This window comes from Condylura cristata, unplaced genomic scaffold (genome assembly GCF_000260355.1).
Source record: "Condylura cristata isolate star-nosed mole 26May11 unplaced genomic scaffold, ConCri1.0 scaffold00001, whole genome shotgun sequence".
Lineage (NCBI taxonomy): Eukaryota > Metazoa > Chordata > Mammalia > Eulipotyphla > Talpidae > Condylura > Condylura cristata.
In genome coordinates, this window is record NW_004567102.1 from 36,507,166 (window position 1) to 36,527,785 (window position 20,620).

The 20,620-nt window shown below is 36.3% G+C and overlaps 1 protein-coding gene across 1 annotated transcript; it reads right to left on the reverse strand.

The window, feature by feature from the left end:
* Positions 1 to 4,093: 4,093 nt before the first annotated feature.
* Positions 4,094 to 5,978, reverse strand: CGA (glycoprotein hormones, alpha polypeptide). The gene is made up of 3 exons (XM_004673672.2): positions 5,879 to 5,978; positions 4,645 to 4,829; positions 4,094 to 4,253 (listed from the first exon to the last, which is right to left on the reverse strand). Exons 1-3 carry the CDS (start codon positions 5,976 to 5,978, stop codon positions 4,176 to 4,178), a joined length of 363 nt encoding a protein of 120 aa, XP_004673729.1. The 3' UTR covers positions 4,094 to 4,175.
* Between the last annotated feature and the right edge of the window lie 14,642 nt (positions 5,979 to 20,620).

Genomic DNA, 20,620 nt, shown 5'->3' on the forward strand with positions numbered 1-20,620 from the left:
AGGTATTTTCAGAGGCAAGAGCTAGTCTATTTAATGGTAAACATGCAGACTATGCCTTGCAGAGTAAGGAGGCACAAGCCGCCCATGTGTGCTAAACAGGCAGCACCCTCAACATCTGAACCCCCACTTTAGGGAAGTGAAAACTCCAGGGTCTTTTAATGGAAGGCGCAGTTTCAATACAATAGCATAAAGGAAGTAAAGTCACAAGATTTAATATTTACAGATCCCAAAATAGGTGGGGGGAGGGTTGGAGGGACACTACAAGTCAAGAGAAGAGCAGTCTTCTCTTTAGGTCACACGTGGCGGGGGAAGCGCAGGGCAGGGTAAGAAGCCCCTGGTATGTATAAGGTGGCTGCAGCAGGTCGGCTCCAAGTGGTTATTTAAAAAGCCCAGGGAAAACAAAGTGGGTACTTGTGATGGAAGCCCCAGGATCAGACCCTTATTTAAATGTCCAGACTCTGGATGTCAGCAGGTTTGTAGTGTCAAATGTCTGTGAAGCAGCTGAATGAAAATAGCTACTTTCTCATCATAGTAGGTAACGCAAATGTCTCATGCCTTAAGAAGAAATTGAAATCGAAAGAAGCAGCATAAAGCTAGAGAGGGGGGACCCAGGGTCCCATGTGTACTCAATTCTTGTACAACTGAAGCGTTTTGTGCCTCTGTTTATCCAACTGTCAAGTGTCAGCGGTGCCACCTGCCCAGGCTGGCGGTCCACAAGGGACTGTGAGACTCATTGACACATTAGGCAGAGAAATGTTGGGGAAAGTAAAAGTGGTGTGCAAATGTCTGGTGGTTTGATGTTGGTTGTTCAACTTTTTCTCAAGTAAGTGGACCCCTCAAAGCCACTTGAGGTTTGTGGTCCTAACCAACTTACTCACGTTGACTTCATGGTCACTTACATGTGGATTCTTTGGTTTTACCTTCCTTCTGGGCCACATTACGAGCAGTTCTTCTGGTTTCCCCATAGGTGATAAAAGCAAAACAAAGCTATTTGGGGCAGTATTTTCTCTAAAAGCATCCTACCAGTATAAAGATACTGAGAAATCAATACATGGAATCTTCAATATCAACTAAGATTCTCACCAATTTAGACAAATGCAACAATGATCATATGAGCAGGGCTGCCATGCATGCCTGCCCAGTGTATGCAGAAAGCTGTCCAGGTAGGAAGTGATGACTTCTGGTGTACAAATGACAAAGTCATTTACTCCAGGCTCTCCGCCTGCACAGAGCAGGCATCTTTTTCCATCTAGGCTCGAGGTTTTGACTGTAGGGTGATTACATAGATTCCAAGAGCGGATGAGGAAGAATAGAGTTACAGCTTTTCTTTCTAGTTTAATTCCATTTGACAACTTGTGTGGTTACAGACTGTTCCACCAGCCCTTCTTGCCTCTTCATCTTCTTGCACATTTTCCCTCCCCCTGACTTTTATGTCCTCCCCATTATTCTTTCCACTCCCCACTACCATGCTTCCCCTCTCATTCTTTTCCCTCATTCCCAGGAGACAGACTGATGCCTAGGAGAATATGTGTCATTGACCTTCTCCTTGATCCCTACTCATCTCTGACATCCCTGTAGCCATGTAAGAGCTTCTACCCTTGATGGTTCAGCATATTTTCTTCCACATGCCCTCATATCCTTCTGAGCAATGCTAGTCACTCTGTAGTTTTCATACCAAAACACTGATGTTCGTCAAATATATACCTCCAGGCTAGAGACTTTTCTTAAGCTACATTTCACTGAACACACTGCCTATGGGACCTGCTTACTACTACTTAGACATCAGGGTCCTGAAATGAACTTGTTATCTCCCCCCTCCATATTGACAAATTTTTCATTTTCTAATTATTGACACAATCATCTGTCAGTCACAAAAAAAAAAAAAAAAATCAGAGTCACACTCACAATCACCTCATTTCCTCCTATATAGGGTCCTCTCATCTTAACCCTCCTCTCCTGCCAGTTGACTATCACCATTCCTACCAGGACAATTGCAAAGACCCAAGTTATATGGTCCTGAATCACTAGATCTCTCACCTTCCCAAATCACCATTTTATTGCTATGAGAATGATTTTTCCAAAGTTCAAAGCTGAGTGAACATATTATTTATTTAATAGAACTTCTTAAACCTCTGTCCATAAACACGAGTGAGGCGCCCCAGGAGATTTGGAAGATGTTCAGAAGAGCAGAATCCAGAAGGCACCATCCGTAGCTTATTTCTAGTTAACAAGTTTAAATCCAATGTTGTAATTTTACTTTCTAGTCTATATCAGTTTTTGTTTTGAAATTAAAATCACAAATTCTCCAAGCTCTCAAGCAAAATTGACCATGCAGAAGGTACATGTTTATCCTATGGCTTCAGGCATCTTCCTTAAAGAACTAGGGTCTTCACTTGAATGAACATTTCTTTGCATTTATATAAGGATTTTCTTGGCAGGTCTCTATTGGTCTCTGCAGTTCTCGCTCTCCAACCAACTCCCTGCAGTCTATTCATTCTCCTTCTTGCAATTTGTGAACTTCATACTGGTATCCACTTCAGGATATTTACTTACTCTGTTTCTTCAAATTAAAATATATTCTTTCCCATCTATCTGCTTATCTTCTATACTCAAGTGTTGCCTACCCTGGAAATGTCTCTATGGGAACCTAAAGAGCTGAGTTAAACATCCCTTTCTATATGCCACCAAGTCCATACCTCCTGTAATTCTTGATGTCTCTTTTCACCATTAAATTGTGGATTGATTTAGGGCAAAATCTGTATTATATTCATCTTGGCCATGCTAGGAAAAGCATGATGCCTAATCCAGAAGGACGTGTGCAGTCCAACCAACAAAGTGTGATTAACTTTCCATTCTGAATCCTCCCCATATCTCTCAAGACCTGACACATAGTAGGTTCCCAGTAAATATCTATTAAATATTGGAATGAAGCTATAATCAGTTCTATTTTCTCTATTTAAGTTGCATTGCACTTTCTCAATTTTATCTTCCAAAGTATTCTGATATCTGTGAATCTCCACAATTAACAGCATGTCAAAATTTATAGATATTAAGTTAATTAATGACTATCTAAAGCAATGTCTTCATGTATATTTCAATGTTTGTTAAAAAGTACAAGTACTTAATTCAGTCTTTCACCCTGACACCTGGTGTGTTTACTAACCTGTTAAGAATTGGCGTGTCACTCAAAAATAAAACTTGACAAATTGGTGATGACTGGAAATTTTTTGAAAACTTTATTTGTGACCAGTGTGATTTTTAATTTCAGGATACTTTAGCAGTGGAACTTGTGGGTGGCTTTGATCTCTACCATGGCTAATATAATTTAATGGGTAAAAACCATGATCAAAGTAAGGACTATCTCTGCTTTTAAGTATAAATGCTCAATAAATGTGATATAAAGCATGCCAATGCTCAGAAGCATTTGAATAGAATTAAGTGAAAGTGCTTGGTACTCCACCTAGCCCACAAGTACTCTGTGCATACTCATCATTTATTCCTTCTCAGCCAAACCTCAACATGAGAGAAAGAGCTGACACCTCTGGAATTTAGGAGTAATGTCTCATTTCTATTAAGAACAATGATAACACTTTCTTAACCACTATTCATTTATTACCTGATTGCCAAGAACTCATAAAATCCATCCCTTCTTCCCCCATTTGTTTTATTTTGTTTTGGGGAGACAGAAGCCAAGTGAATATAAACTTCAAGCTGGGAAAGCTTTTGTCTCTACCAAGCCCTAGGGAGGTGTTCTCCAGGATCTTTCTAGTTGAACACAGGTCTCCAGTGTCAGACCACTAATAACATGGGCCCCCAGCTTGCCAATTGCTTCACTCTTTCAATTCACCCTATCAAAAGCAACTGACTTTACCATTTCCTGGAAAAAAATAGAATTCAATGATGGGATGATGATTGAAAAGACTTTATTTCTAGCAGAACCAGCTTTTTATGGCATGTCAAATGCTATATTTCATTCCATGTCAAAAGAAGCCTAACTGTTGACTATATTGTAGGATAAAGATAAAGGGAGTAAATTTGCAGTATATTCTTGAAAATTGTTAAAATTAGTATGAAAAAGAAAGGGAGGGTTTTTTCTCACAAGGCCATAACCACTGAACAAATTGATCTTCCATTCCGGGAAATCAGCAGTCATCAGCAGGGTACTTCACAAGCAGTTAAGATTTGTGGTAATAACAAGTGCTGCAGTGACACTCCGTGTGGTTCTCCACCTTGGCATTTCCCATTACTGTGGCCTAAAGGAGGAGGGAAAATTTTTAGACAGATTGATAGATGAGCAAAACTGAAAACTGTTCAACAAAATTGCCCATAGCCAGCTAAACAAAATAGATGCTTGCTATCTTTGCATATTCTCCTTTTTGACTGTTCTTTTTATCCTGAGAGATTAGGTTGTATTGTAGAAGTACCCTATACTCTTTCCCAATCCACCCCCACAGACCTTCCCCCCAGTTTCATGTGGAATAAATCCATCTACCCCGAGGGTGCAGACTCTATTGATGAAAGGTGACATGCAGACCCTTCCAGGAGGCGGCTCCCCAACAAAGGGCCCATTAGACATCCATTAAACCTCCATGAATCTCTCTGTCTAGATTGTTAGGAAGTTTCACGGGCTCTTTAAGTTATCACCTTGGTAAATGCTTTAGCCACACAGCATGTAGCTTCTGAGGTGATGTTCTTTGGGACCAACATTGTCTTCTTAGACCTTGCTGGAGTAGGATATGCTCTGGAGAAGCAGCAGCCCATGCACTGGTAAATTGGAGCACCCGGTTTGGAGAAGTATTTGTTTTCCTTTAGCTTGCATTCTGGGCAATCTGTCACATACAAACACAAACACACACACACACACACAAAGCAAAGAGTACAATAATTCAAAATTGATCCAAAGGAAACGACCAATTTTTCCTCATTATGAAATGAAAAGTGTTCATTTTGCCATTGGAAATTAAAAGAAAGTAAAGAAATACTTCTGGTTATATGTTAATGTCCATATGTAATATCTTTATATTAATTATAGTTACTTTCAAAGGAAAACAATTTTTGCAGCTATGCATGGAAAGCTCAATATTAGCCCTTTCTCTCTGAGCAAAAATAGATTCTCTATTGCAGTGCTCTTGGCGGGCCTATAGGGAACACAGAGCTTGACAGATGAAAACACCAGGCTCATCTGAAAGGAAATTTTGCCCAAAGGCAAAATATTTTCTTTTTAGAATCTGCTATTTTTCCCAGAGAAACTGCAAATATTGACAGAGAAAAAAATATGTCAGCATTAAAAAAGGTTGGTGAGTAGAGAGATCCTGATATTAGATCAGACATCTGCACTTGGGAACTGGAATTAAAATATTATCCCTTGTCTAGAGAAAAACCATAACCAATAGGAGCTCACAGTTTCATAATGGATGGAATTACATCAGCTACTATATGAATTTTTTTCAAATAATGCACCAAAACAAATTTGCTGCATGAAATGGCTTTGTTTTTCTCCCTTGTTTATGGATGTGGAAATTCATCTACAAAGGCAATATTAAAATCCTCTCAACTCTTCTGGGAGAAATTTTGAAAAGCTCAACTAACTGAAAAGAAGTTTTGCCATAAAATTCAAATAAAGAATAGTAAGGACTCTGTTTCAGATGAAAATATACTGGCTATTTAAATAGACATGAAAATATCATTTCACTGTATACTTTCTGAATTTAATTTTATGTTCATAATCTACAAGTGCCTAGATATGTCCAGTACCAAAGATCCATCACATTTGAAAAGAGGAAATGTAGAAATTAATTAGAAACATAATTAATGGTGTTATCGATGTTTATGTAGGAAGGCACTTTTCTTCATCCTGCAAATCCATTTGGTAACACACCCTGCATTATAAACTCTCCATCAGGAAAGGAATGGAGAAGATGCAGAAACACAGACAATGTGGCCAGAATAACAGCTGCATATTTTCTGTAGTAATCCATGGCACTCCTGTAAAACATACATGAGAGAAAAATGTTACTCTACAGTTGGTCAGTTGGTTTACCAGACATAATAGCAATCAGTACTTTTTAAATTACTGCTAATAATAACCATGAGTACTTTGATCCCTCTGCTCACAGCTCCCAACATACTCTAAAGTCATGTGGCATTTAAATTCTTTTTAGGAAAGAAGTAGAGAAATGAATCTTCCCTTCTCTCACATAAACCAGTAGGATAGGGCTTAGTGATACAACAATAAATTATCTTTTTTAAATACATTACCCCATTAAGAAGTCTCAGTGTCCTTGTAAGACAGAACTATCTCATTGTCTATATAGCCCCTACCATATATTTATTTGAGCCATTGTTTCTATCAAAAACCTTTCCGGAACCTATGCATTCTTGAGCTATTTTTACAGCCTATTGGGTACTCTTATGGCTAGAGGAAGAAGGATGCTGGCCCAAACTAGTCAAAGCCAGATAATGATGCGTGTGCAGAATGACCAAAAGTGACCCAAGTGAAAGGAACTCATTCAATACTAAAATCCCCATGTCTCAGTGGGATTTTTCTGAATGCACAATGTATAATGAGGTATATAGATAGAAACACCAAAGAAACAATATCCTGAACATACAAAAACACCCAGTTGTTTGCTTCTTGCCCAAAAGCCTTGAATGCTCTGAAACTAAAGCTAAGATTTTGATCAAGATCCTCTCCCCTTTCCAAAGGAGACTCTGTGGAGTTCTTTCTCTTGCTCTGTCATTTACAGTAAATCCTAGTACTCTTTTGCCTTCACTCATTGTCCTCTTTGCAATATTCAGTGAGGGTCTCAAGGACCCACCAGAGAAGCCAATAACACTTACTTATGCAATATGAAACTTCAACTGGATAATACCTAGGAATATATGTATAAGACTCACTATCAGTGTCCAACACTATATGTTGACCTAGTAATATGGCAACAAAGGATGTTAATCAAAGTGTTTCCAATAAATATTTATTACAGTTTTAGATAGCTATAGCTTTACCTAAGCATATTTTGACTGTGTAAGGTCAGGCTACCCAAGGAGAGGTGAGTGAAATTACCAAACCCAGGCACTGACCTCAGTGAATCTGAGGAAGGGAAAATAGAAAACATTGTATTTAGAAAACTCTTACAACCCACAATACTCTCAGGTAAGATCAAAAGGATAAGTTTTGGGGGCCCTTCCTGGTGACGCAACGGGTTAGGATGCAGCACAGCAGACTCGCCACAGCTGCTTCAGTGCAAGTTCCATCCCCGGCTGGAGGTGACCCACGTTGCTCAGCAGACCTCTCCTGTCTCATTGGCTGTTCCCCTCAGCAGTGTACTTCATCCATCTGCCTGTTCTGTTCCCCATTCGGTCTCTGGTAATCTGCTCACCGCCCCGTACCTCTGGCTTGTACCCCAGTTCTGTATGTATAAATAAATTAATCTTAAAAAAAGGGGGGGGGTAATTTTTTTTTTAAGATTTATTTATGTATACAAGAACTGGTTACAAGCCAGAGGTGCAGATGGTGAGAGGATTCATCAGAAACAGCATGGGGAACAGAACAGTTGGATCTACTGAAATATACTGCTGAAGGGAGCAGTGGATGTGTCAAGAGAGGTCTGCCATATGGGTCACCTCCCTGGCTGGGGATTGAACTTGTGCTGTAGTGGCTGTGGTAGCTTCATAGTGCTATGCTTTAACCCACTGCACCACCAGAGAGGACCCAAAAAGGATAAGTTTTTAATGCCCATTTTCAAATGAAAATGATTTGGGGTTACTTATGTTCAAATCATGACAGATAAGAAGGACAAAGCCTCTATAATCAATAGACAATTCAGGATATTCGAAAAAAATTGAGAGCAATTTGCAGATCTTTTTTCGAAAATAAGAGAGAAGCGAATAATTTCCAATTTATTTTATGAAGCCAGGGTTATCCTGACACCAAAACCAGACAAAGACTATACAAAAAAAAAAAACCTGAAGACAAGCCTATTTCTTGAAATTTGAGGCAAAATCCTCAACAAAATAATAACAAATGGAACTAGGCAATATATAAGAAGAATTCTACAAGAATTCTACAATTTTACCACGTGCAAAGCTGATTGAATACTTAAAAATCATAATATGATGTAATTCAGCTTATCAATAAGCTAAGGAATAAAATGATATGACTCTATAGGTAGAGAGAAAACATTTGACAATATTCAATAGTCTTTCATGATGTGACAAACTATCAGCAAATAAGAAGCAAAACAAAATCTCTCAACTTGATAAAGAGAATTTAACAACAATAAAAAACCCCTCTATGACTAATATCATACTTAATGGTGAAAAATCAAATGCTTTACCCCAAAATCAGAAACTACAGGATGTCCACTCTTACCTCTTATTCCATATAGTATTGAAGTTTTAGCCAGCGCAAATGGCAATAAAAAGAAATTAAAGGTATGCAGATTGAAAAGGAATAAATAAAACTATCCCTATTCATAGATGACATTACCATATACATTTTTTAAAAACCAAAGAACTGACATAAAAGGCCCTGGAATTAATTAATATGTTCAGCAAGGCTGACATGATGTAAAATTTACATGCAGCAAAATGAGTTGCATTTCTATATTTAAAACAATAATGTGGACACAGATTTAAAGCACATTTACAATTACAGTGACTCCACAGAAAATAAATGTGTATAAATCTGATTATGTAAAAAGAAATTTTGTAAAAATCAAATATGTGTCTTAGATGCTGGAAATTACAAAGTACAAATGAAATAAACCCAAGTGGAAGACTTACATAAATGGAGAGACATGTTTATAGATTGGAAAACTCACACTGTAAACATGTCAATTCTCTCCAGATTTCTGCATATAATGAAATGCCTATCAAAAATCCCAACAAAGCTTTTGTGGCTATTCACAGGAATATTATTATTACTGAAAGGCAAAGAATCTAAAAGAGCTGGCATAACTGTATAAATAAAATGGAAGGGACCAGGTTTTCCAGTATGATGGCTTGTTATATAGCTACAATAATCAAAACTGTGTGATATTGGCAGAGGAGTAAATATATATGCCAATGGAACAGAAGAGAGAACTTAGAAATAGATTGACACGATTATGCCAGGATGACTTTTGACGAAGATGCCCAGCAATTTAACAAAGATTTTCAACCACTTCAACAACAGTTGCTGGAATAATTGAATGTTCATAGACAAAAAAAAAAAAAAAATGTAAACTTCATACTTCATGTGAATGTTTACTCAAATGGACATATATGTAAATTGTGAAACTATGAAATTTTTAGGAAACAAAAATGAAACCCAGGGATAGATGAAGTGTTTTTAGAGTTATCAATGAAAGACAAAATTAATAAATTGAGCATCATCTAAATTAAGAGAGCTAGTGCTCTCTTAAGAAGATGGAAATACAAGATACAGAATTGGAGAATACATTCACAAGTCATACAGGCAACAATGGAGCAGTATCTAGAATATATATATATATATATATTTATTTAAAGATTTATTTATTCATACAGAACTGGGGTACAGGCCAGAGGCTCAGGGGCGGTGAGAGGCTTCACCAGAGACAGAGTGGGGAGCAGAACAGGCAGATCGATGAAGTACACTGCTGAGGAGAGCAGTGGTCGGGTCAGGAGAAGTCTGCCATGCCATGTGGTCACCTCCAGGGCAGGTGGGGATTGAACTCATGCGGAAGTGGCTTTAGCTTCTCAGTTCTGTGCTTTAACCCGCTGCGCCACCAGGGAGGGCCTCTATAATATATTTTTAAAAGCTCTCAAAACAACAGAAAAGTCCAATTAGAAAATGAGTGCTACACTGAGAATACACAGAGAGCAAATAAACATGAAAAGTGTTTAATAGCATTTGTTAAAGACATACCAATTAAAACCACAATGAGATATTATACATCTTTCAAAATAATCTAAATAAAAAATATTGATATGCCATTAAATGTTGGCACAAATGAAGAGAAATGGGGTAATTCAGGCACTGATAGTCAAAGTATAAAACGGTGCAGCCACTCTAGTTTGGGAATCTCTTCTAAAACTAAACACCAGTTGTTCTCTTGGTCATTTATCTCAGAGAAATGGAAATTATGTTCATATAAAATTTATATACAAAATGTTGATAACCATTTTATGTACAATAGTCCAAAACTGGAAACAATCCAACTGCTCTCCAACAGCTGAATGGTTATATAGTAACATCCACACCAAAAAATATTATATTGCAGCAGAAAGAATGCATTATAGATACTCATGCTTGGAAGGGTATGTGCTGAGTGAAGATCACACAGTGTGTGATTCCACTTCTATAGAACTCTTGAAATAACAAGTTCTAGATATAGAAAGTAGATTAACAGTTTCAAGAGGTCAGTGTTTAGAAAGGAATTGAGGAGAGGTAAGTGTGGCTAAAGAAGAGGGATACTTGTGTCTGAATAGCTCTGTATCTTTATTATTATTTGTTAATTATGTATTTATCAGTAGAAATTATTACTTAACCAAGTGTTCATGTTTCATGATTAAGGATGCAGGTCAATGACAAATTTCCATAGAAGTCAATTCAAAAAGTTGTTTATGTTCCAAAATCACTCTGTACACTGAAAGATACCAGTCTTCCTCATCTCCTCAAAATCTTTCAGTCACAATTTCTATATTAATATGCATATGGCTTCATTCTTAGTTCTGCCACAGCAAATACACAGAAAAGTGCAATCCCCAGGAATACAATGAATGTCTTAACAATATGAAAGTTCAGACACTTGATCATAAAGCCATGCATTTGATGTTCATCAAAGTATTGGAAACCATGATCACCACCAACACCAACGTCCTTTTAGGCAATTCTATATCTTGATTGTGATTGTCATCACACTAATCTACACATGAGATAAAATTACATACAAGAGCATGTTCACACACACATAATAATAAAAGTCAATAATCTCTGCATGTTATACCAATATCAATGTCCTGGTTTTCACAATATATTAGAGTTATGCAAGGTATAATCACTGCGAAGAACTGACTAATCGATACCTCAGAATTTCCTATACATTTTTTGGCAACTCTCCCTAAATCTGTAATTATTCAAAACAAAAAGTTTTTAAAAAACACATTTCAGAATGTGATTTAAAATTGTATTTGAGGCCCTCCCTGGTGGCGCAGCAGGTTAAAGCACAGCACTAAGAAGCTTAAGCCACTTCCGCATGAGTTCAATCCCCACCTGCCCCGGAGGAGATCCACATGGCATGGCAGACCTCTCCTGACCCGCCCGCTGCTCCCCTCAGCAGTGTACTTCATCGATCTGCCTGTTCTGCTCCCCACTCTGTCTCTGGTGAACCCTCTCACCCTCCGCATCTCTAGCCTGTACCCCAGTTATGTATAAATAAATAAACAAAATCTTTTTAAAAATTGTATTTGAGTCAAAACTTACATTTATTTGTAAAACAATATAAAAACCATGGCTTTTGCTAGATGTTTCTATCACCTCATATCTTTAAAGAATAATTTGTCAGACAGCAGAACTAACAGTTCGCAATGTAGTAAATGGACTATGTAAGTACAGATAAGGCTGAAACATTTTATTCATTATAGCAACATCATTTTCACCAAATATACATGTGTATATATATATTTATTCATAAGTAATTATAGGTTTTGTTTACCTTCATGTGTAAATTACACTGATGACTGTTTTAAGTCAGTGCTTCTAGAAACCCAAACTCTTTGCAGATGTCTGTAAGGTCAAATGCTTTTCATAATAATACTAAGATGTTATTTGCCTTTTTTTCACTCTCATTCTTTCATGAGTGTTCAGAGAAACTTCTTAGAGGCTATGTGACATAAGATATTACAATATAATGGATTAGGAAGTACATGAGAATGAAGCTATGTTCTGTTGAACAAACTTTTTTTAAAGAATTGCAAAAAAAAAAGGTCAAACATTGCTACTCTAATTGATTTGATTTGATTTTAGAAATTTTTATTTTGTATACAAATATACATTATTTGTGTTAACATGCAATGGGCTCTTTATTGCTGTTTTTAAATGAGCACATATCTTAAAATCTTTTCTAATATAATTTCACAAACAATAAGTATAACTTCATATGTAAAAGTTCTTTGAGATCTTTGATAATTTTTGACTGTTAAGGGATTTTGAGCCCAAAATGTTTGAGAACTACAGCCTCATTGATATACAAAAGCCACAAGGAAATTTTCAGAATTAAAGCTGATTTCCTTTTTAAGCTAGTATCAGTTTTGTGCTTTGATATTGCAGCTCATATATTATGAAAATCCAGCATTATGCAGTGAACAATTATATCAGAATTAATTCAGAGAGAAACATTTATAACAAGATTGCAGAATGTCAGAGCATGAAGTCAATGCATATATTAAAATTTGCTTATAATAAAGTGAATATAGAAAAAAAGAGCCAAGGTCAACCCTGCTGTAACTCTTAGTATTTTTTTTTAAAGAAATGAAATTAACCAAGCAGGAAGGGATTAACTAGGTGTTTTGGAAACATTTTAATAAATCTTTTTATCACCTTTAGGTCTTCTGGTTTGAAATTTGGAAGAAAAGCAGTAAGAATCACTGGCTGGAAAAATAATTATGTTCAGCTGGGATTTATGCTACTTTACAAAATATGTTCAATATTGATCATATTCCCTGGCCTCAAATCCTTGGTATTCTAAATGAATACCTTACAGACATCGCAGGTAGATAGTAGACCTATACAAACAACCCACCCTGCAAAACTCCCATTCTACTCACAGGCTCTTACATCCTGTCAATTGCCACATCAAAATAACAGGACTACAACAAAATGTGCATTTTCTCAACTTGGCTAGTAAGGCCTTTCTGCCCCTTCTTAGTCCAGCCACCTAAGAGTCCTTTGAAGAGCTGCTCAGCTGCCAGTTTCTCTGAGAGGGTTTTATACAGCTGAAAGTCATAACTCTCCCCATTGCACTCACCCATCACTGTGCTTGTTTCTTAGATGAAGTTCCAGTCTGCTTGAACTCTAGTCAGTTATGGATATGTTTGTCTCTCATGTGACATTCCCTTAAAGGAAAAAAATTATGCTGGCACCAGGCTACCCCAAAGCCTTGCACAGTGAATGCAATTATGTTGCATTGGGACTATAGAACAGTTATAATATCAATCACAAGTTGCTAATGTAGAGCTGTCATTCAAGCCCAGGAACAAGATAAAACTGAAATGACTGCTTAGAATAAATGTTTAATGACATAAAATACTTTCAGATATTAAATTCATTAAAGATTGTTCTCACATAACTGTCTAATTCGTAGCTGGCTAATATGGCACTCTTTAAGTGCTAATATGCACAGATAGGAGCCATTTTTTGCTAAAATGTAAATGTAAATAAAACATTTTTAAAAGCATATCTAACATTCTATAGGGGTCAAGAAAGGAATGGAATCAAAACTGGGATGGAAAGAGCACACAGGACTATGGTGATGGTACATGGGTGAAGTGGTGGGAAATCCATGGGGACTATAATCAAGATGAAAATATGTACAAAATGAAGAATGATATAAATATATATATATATATATATATGCATGTCTAAGAATTTCAGGAATCAAATCGGTGTCTCTTAAGCTCTAATTTCACAGTAAACTATATATGCAAATTTAGTCTTGCTATAATATCACTGAAGAAAAAAGTAGCATTCTTGAAAGTAAAAATAATAATGCCATAATTTTAGCATGTTATTAGTTAACATATGCTTGCGTATTATTTATTTTTGCAGAGTTTGAATGTTATTTATATGTCTGTACATTTATTGTGGTTGTGTATAATTAATGTGTTAAATTATGCGCTCTACCATACATGTATAAATATATACACACCAAGTATCACACACATACATACCCACCCCACATATCATGAGAGAGTGTAGGTTGACATAATTGTGTGGTCATTTGGGGAAGTACAACCTGCCTTGGCAGTTGTACTGACAATAAACAAGAGAAACCTTGTGGGCAAATTCTCTGCTCTGTAAAAAACCTGCTAAAAAAAAAATCCTTATAAAGGTGCCAGAATTGAGAAATCTATAGCTCCAGCATGTATAAATATATATACATATATATAGTATATATAAATATATATAAAATATATTTATTTTATGCAATTATACATAAAAGATTGTTGCAGGAATGTTACAAGTGTTTGGTACACTGTGACATCCGGTCTCTCACTCACAAAGATGATAACACTCCTCCCTCCTGCCAGAGAATGAGATTTTGGGGTTTCCTAATGCTGTTGATATATATAGTATATATAAATATATATAAAATATATTTATTTTATGCAATTATACATAAAAGATTGTTGCAGGAATGTTACAAGTGTTTGGTACACTGTGACATCCGGTCTCTCACTCACAAAGATGATAACACTCCTCCCTCCTGCCAGAGAGTGAGATTTTGGGGTTTCCTAATGCTGTTGATATATGGGGGTGACTCATCCATACTCGTACCAGTAAACCCAAATGACTCATAGAACATTTTTGAGATGACTGGATAGGATTAGAGGCTTCATTCTTTGTTAACAAAGCAAATTAAGTCTAACTGACTTCTAGAAGTTGAACCTAAGGCTTTACTTCATTAGCCCCTCATCCAGCAATGACAGAGGAGAGGACAAGTATATTGCCTTCAGTGAACAATGACTAGTGAAAGGGAAACCTGGAAGTGAAGTGCTCAACATGACATACAGATAAATAATTGTTAAAATAATACCTGGCATTAATTGAGCCCTTCTATGTGCTAGATATACTGTAAGCATGTTGAACATACAAATGTATTCAATATTCATGATAACCCTATGAGAATTATATTCATTTTGGAAGAGAAGAAGTAATCTATGCAAAATGAAAAAATTTGTCAGGGACAGAGTCAAGATTTTCAAATGTCTCTTTGCAGTTCCAAACTCCAAGCTCAGACTCTGAACTACATCTCATTATACTGCCTTGAAATATTTATATTTTACAATGAGCTTCTTAAGTAATTTTTTTTTCAAATACTATGTTTCTGTATAAGATTCTGGCATTCTTTTAAGAGCAACATTATTTTATACCAACTTAAATATACCTTACCCATTAAAGATTTTACTTTATACATTCAATGATTTCACCTTCATAACAGCATTAAAAAAGTAATTTCATTTAGATGGAGAGATATTTTCTAGCTGATCCACTTATGAGAACTATTGTTAATTAATGGGATGTGGGAAAAAGAGGACCAAAGTTGCCTTTTGCTCACATTTTCTTGTTTGGTTCTTACTTTTATGAGGGAAGCATTATTAAGGTACCTATTTCATAGACTAGAAAAACTAAACTCAGAAAATTAAAAGGATTTCCAAAGTCATCTGGAAAATGATCTGATCTTAAGCACTGCCATTTAGTTATGGCACCCCCATAGCCAAGAAGGACTAGTTAATTATTTTCCTCATTTATGATTCTGATTATTAGGCATGGGTTGTGCTGTTAAAATTACCTTTGCTATGTTACCCTGGATTTCACTCCCAGTTCACTCTAAACCCCACTCTCATGTACATCCCATAATATTGAGGAAGCTGGAACATTATCTCTGAGTCTAATGAACCAAAAAAATACTGTTTACTTTGTGCAGTATCACAATGGCTAATGCTAAAATGTTATACACCAAAAGCAGAATTTTTAAGGCTCATAAATTGATAGCAAACTACTCTAGGATCCACAATCTATTAAAAATGGAAGTTTGTGGCCCTCCCTGGTGGCGCAGTGGGTTAAAGCACAGCACTAAGAAGCTTAAGCCACTTCCGCATGAGTTCAATTCCCGCCTGCCCCAGAGATGACCACATGGCGTGGCAGACCTCTCCTGACCCACTCGCTGCTCCCCTCAGCAGTGTACTTCATTGATCTGCCTGTTCTGCTCCCCACTCTGTCTATGGTGAAGCCTCTCCTTGCCCCGAGCCTCTGGCCTGTACCCCAGTTCTGTCTACACAAATAAATAAATCTAAAAAAAAAAAAAAAGGAAGTTTGATGCTATATATAGATCAGGCCACTCTCAATGGAAATACCAATTGATTTCTGTACATTTTCTCTTTGTGAAAGCAGATTATTTTGATATACTTTTGGACAAGATATACGTTACTTTCTAATTTTGCCAATTCTATTTCCCACCTCTTACTTTGAGTTTTCATGTAAATTAAGCCCCACATTTAAAAAGGTGTACAGTAAAACTGAGATTATTTTCTGGAACATTATCATTTGCTTTTCTAACATTATTCACATTCTACTTTTTCAGCAGGAAATGGCAAGAAATATGACTCAAAATTTCAACAGCACTATTGCTGCAAAAAAAAAGAAAGAAAAAGAAACAAGCCAAAACCAAACTTAAAGTTGAAATGAAAACACAGAAACTTTTAATAAACTGTGACTTATCTTTGTAAAATAATTCAAATCTGTAGCAAAGTATTAGAATGCAGTGGATGACCAATAACTTGAATAACTGAATTGGTGTTAAGCAATTACCTAAAATACCTCTTCAGAAACTTAAAAATATCCTATATTCTAATATAACGCATGTTATTTTAACATGGGGGAAAGATCCCAGAGCTTAAGAAACAAAAGTTCTTATGAAAATTAAGTGGAGCTTCTTCATTTCCAGTAGAGCCACACAAACCTTCCCAAAACCTGTTCCTCAACTCTAACAAAATAGAGGCAAAAGAGCATTTTTATCTCTTACTCTCAATTTCCCAACCAGCTGCCATTTCAACTATCCCCGATAAAATAAAACTAAGGTTAGCAAAAATTTCCTGAATGTTTCATTTGAACAAGCCAATTTCACTTAAACAATTGATTTAATCTTACAAGGTCATCAGTAATAGTTGGAGAAAACTATTAACTCGTATTTTATTGCATTTTATGAAAGAAAATCATGAAAATAATGTTGCTCAAGAAATTTCAGTGTTAACTATTCAAGCCTACATGAAGTCTATTCAAAGAATGAGAAGCTGCTCTGTCATTGGCCACTCTGAAGCTGTAGTAATTCATCTTTTCAAAATTGATTATAAAACAATATCAGCAACTTTAATCATGTCTACTCAGCTTCTGCCTGCCCTCTGGCAGTCACTCAAAGAATGCCTTTCAAATGACATCCAATACTTCTTGAGGAAAAAATTAAGATACCAGCAGCCTCTCAAGTATCTCTACAAGAGAATTTATGGTTTCTGGCTTGTTAGATAACAAATGGGCCTATGATCACAGAACATACCTTTGCCCACTTCCTTTCTATTCAAATATAAAAGCTGACAAAAGAATTGTGTAAATGCCTGTCTAATTCTCTCCTTACTCCTGTCTAATTCTCTCCTTACTAAGGTTTATGTATAGCCCCCCACACACACACTAAATTCTCAAATTTTTATTCCTTAATCAACTAAAATCCCCAAAATCATTTCATTCAAATTACCTTCCTCTGGACTTTTTGCAGGGTGTATGCAGGGCAGTTGATTGTGAATCTGAAGACAGGTTTTAGCTTTGTCTTATGATGTCTCGGTAACTGCAGTTAATAAAGTCCTCACCTGTCTTTTTTATAACAGCAAAGTAATAAAAATTGCATGTTCCCACCTCTCCCTAAGCCCAGGGATCAGCAGTAAATTCCATCCAATGATTGAATGGTACTTGGTATACTTACCATGACATCAGCTTGATCTTATCTTGTTTCAACCCTCAGATTATTTTTTGTTTTGAGCCATTTTCACATGGTAGTGACCGCAAGGTCAGCCTATGAAAAGAGAGTACACTGCCATTTTCTACGTAATTTTATTAAGACTTGCACATAACATCCTGAAAATTGACACTTTCCTATAAACAAGATCCTATGAGTACCACATTTAATTAGCTAAGTACCTGATGTTTACTCAATATGGGATAAAAGCTGTAAATTTCAGATAATAGACATAGAGCATTTCCAGACAACACAGACTTATTTTGATGTCTCCAAAATTAAATGTCCATCAGGACTTGATAAGGATGCATGGAAAAAATGAGACAATTCTGAGGAATGGTTGGTTCTTAATATTTGTGCCCTTTCTCTCATTTCAGTTTTGTAAAGCTCAGTTTCTTCCTAACCAGTTGTAGTACACTTAGCTCTAACATTCCAAAGACAGTGTCTCTATAAAACTTAAACAGTTCCAGGTTGTAACTAGGGCTTTTATCCACACAGATTATGATCCCTCAAAAGTTTCTGGCTCCATCTACTCTGCTCAAAGCTGTCTCTATTAAGAACTAGATCACCCCAGGGGGAGTTCACAAGATCCAGTGAATCAAAAAGCAACTACTGTTTAACATAAAAAAAATAGACTAAAGAAAGCAAAATTGTCCTGTGATTTATTGTCTGTGATAAGTCACTCATTTGAATTCTTACACTTTTTCAGATTTCCATTATCTCCTTCTGATGATTTCTTTCTATTTTCATTCTCCCCATTCACCTTTTCCTGGTGACAATTGATGTCATTCTTTTTTCATGAATTTCTATCATTTAAGTCTCAAAGGACTGGCAGTATATTTTCAAAGTAGCAGACTAGTTCGGAAATCTGGAGCCTCTATAGTTCCAGGGAATAAAAACCATTCGGTCTCTGGGTAGCCTCCCTATTCTGTTCCCCTCCACTCAGCAGTTTTACTCTTTCTTCTAGTGTCTCCCTCTTTTTGTACCTTCTTTCATTACTTTTTTCTTTTTTATCTGTATCATTAAATAGAGATGCTGTTTCTGGTGTGTTCTCATTAAATTATTTTCATTGGTTTATGATTTAGTAATGGGATTTATCTTTACTCCTTATATTTCTATATAAGAATTAGGAACATAAGATTAATATAAAAGTTTTTACATAGTGTTTTTAAATTTTACAGTATTTAATTTTAAAATATAAAAATTTTATATTTTTAAACAGACATGGGAAATAAGTAAATTATACAAAACAGTCCCTTCCACACCTGACCGCTCCCAAACCCCTCTGTCTTCAATTTCCCTACTCAGGAGTAATTTTTCCAGTTTCTGATGTTTGATTATACATGTAGCCTATGGAGAAATAGATAAGCTATAGATAACTTCACATTCCCAACCAAATTCTTTAAATCATAAACAGAGTACAAAAATTAAAGGAAATTCTGCATTGGCGTTCATCGTTTAGAGAAACTCCTTGTGGTTAATTAAGACATAAATTATGGGCCCTCCCTGGTGGCACAGCAGGTTAAAGCACAGCACTAAGAAGCTTAAGCCACTTTCGCATGAGTTCGATCCCTGCCTGCCCCGAAGGAGATACACATGGCATGGCAGACCTCTCCTGACCTGCCCGCTGCTCCCCTCAGCAGTGTACTTCATCTATCTGCCTGTTCTGCTCCCCACTGTGTCCTTGGTGAATCCTCTCACCCTCCGCATCTCTGGCCTGTACCCAGTTCTGTATAAATAAATCTTTAAAAATAAATAAAAGATATAAATTATACTCTCTGTACTTTCTAAATTAACATGTATTACTTTTATTATAACTGGGGAAACGAATGACTAATAATTAGAGAAATAAAGTTTTGTTATGATTGGGCAAAGTATGACCTGAAAGATCAGTTTTTGCTTCACTATTTGGTGTAACTTCCATCATATGGCACTGAAAGTTCTATCCCAAACCTGACCATTCTATTCTCCTCCCTCTTGGATTGCCGGCAGGACCACTAAGTGATACAAACCACTCGTCGTCCATAGAAATGACTTCTCAAGTGCTAATATCGGCACATCCAAGGCCAAGAAGGTAGACTGGTTGAAGACACTGGGCTGCCAAAGCAACTAGCTAGCTTCACAAGGCAAAGGCCTTTCTGAAAGCAAACCATGCTGCCGGGGGGCCTCTCAGGAACAGCTTTGCAAGCCTGTATGGCACAGCGCAATATGTACATTCTATGCTAAATAGGTGAAGTTTTTCTAATGAAGTTTTGTCATCTACACACTGAAGATAGCCACCTTTGTAAATGCTTCGCATTCGTACTTGATTTGTTTTATTAAGCATAATTTGATCTTCTAATAGCAAGCTATGATTATTGCAAACATTATGCTATCATCAGAACAGCTGAGGGATATTAAATTCTTGCTTTTCCAGTAGTTTTTACTAAAGTAATTTCAATGATGCATTACATGATTTTAAATTTGCAAGCAACACAGACGCATATATAATGAAAAAATAAGTCTTTTCCCACCCCAAATCTTTACTCTCATATCAAAAGTATCTATTTCTAATAATTTCCTAAAGTTTCCAGAAATTTGCGTTGTATACACACATTTTCTGGGGGGTTGCAGTACACAAATAGGGACATAATATACACATGCCCTACTTCTTTCTTTTTTAAAAGCTAACAGTGTATCTTGGTGGTTTTCTCCATATCCACATATGCAGATCTAACCATACTTTTAAAATATACAAACCATTAAGGATCATTAACTATTTTTTAATTGTAAAGATACGTTTAAAAAAAGATTTATTTATTTATGCATACAGAACTGGGGTACAGGCCAGAACTGCAGAGGATGAGAGGATTCACCAGAGACAGAGTGGGGAG

Bases quoted from the DNA above. Each gene is read 5' to 3' on its own strand.
- CGA (XM_004673672.2), bottom strand. From the start codon at position 5,978: ATGGATTACTACAGAAAATATGCAGCTGTTATTCTGGCCACATTGTCT. The intron at 4,830-5,878 runs GTGTGTTACCAA...TGTATGTGACAG, and splicing joins TGGAGAGTTTATAATGCAGG to ATTGCCCAGAATGCAAGCTA. The intron at 4,254-4,644 runs GTGATAACTTAA...CTCCTCCTTTAG, and splicing joins TGGCTAAAGCATTTACCAAG to GCCACAGTAATGGGAAATGC.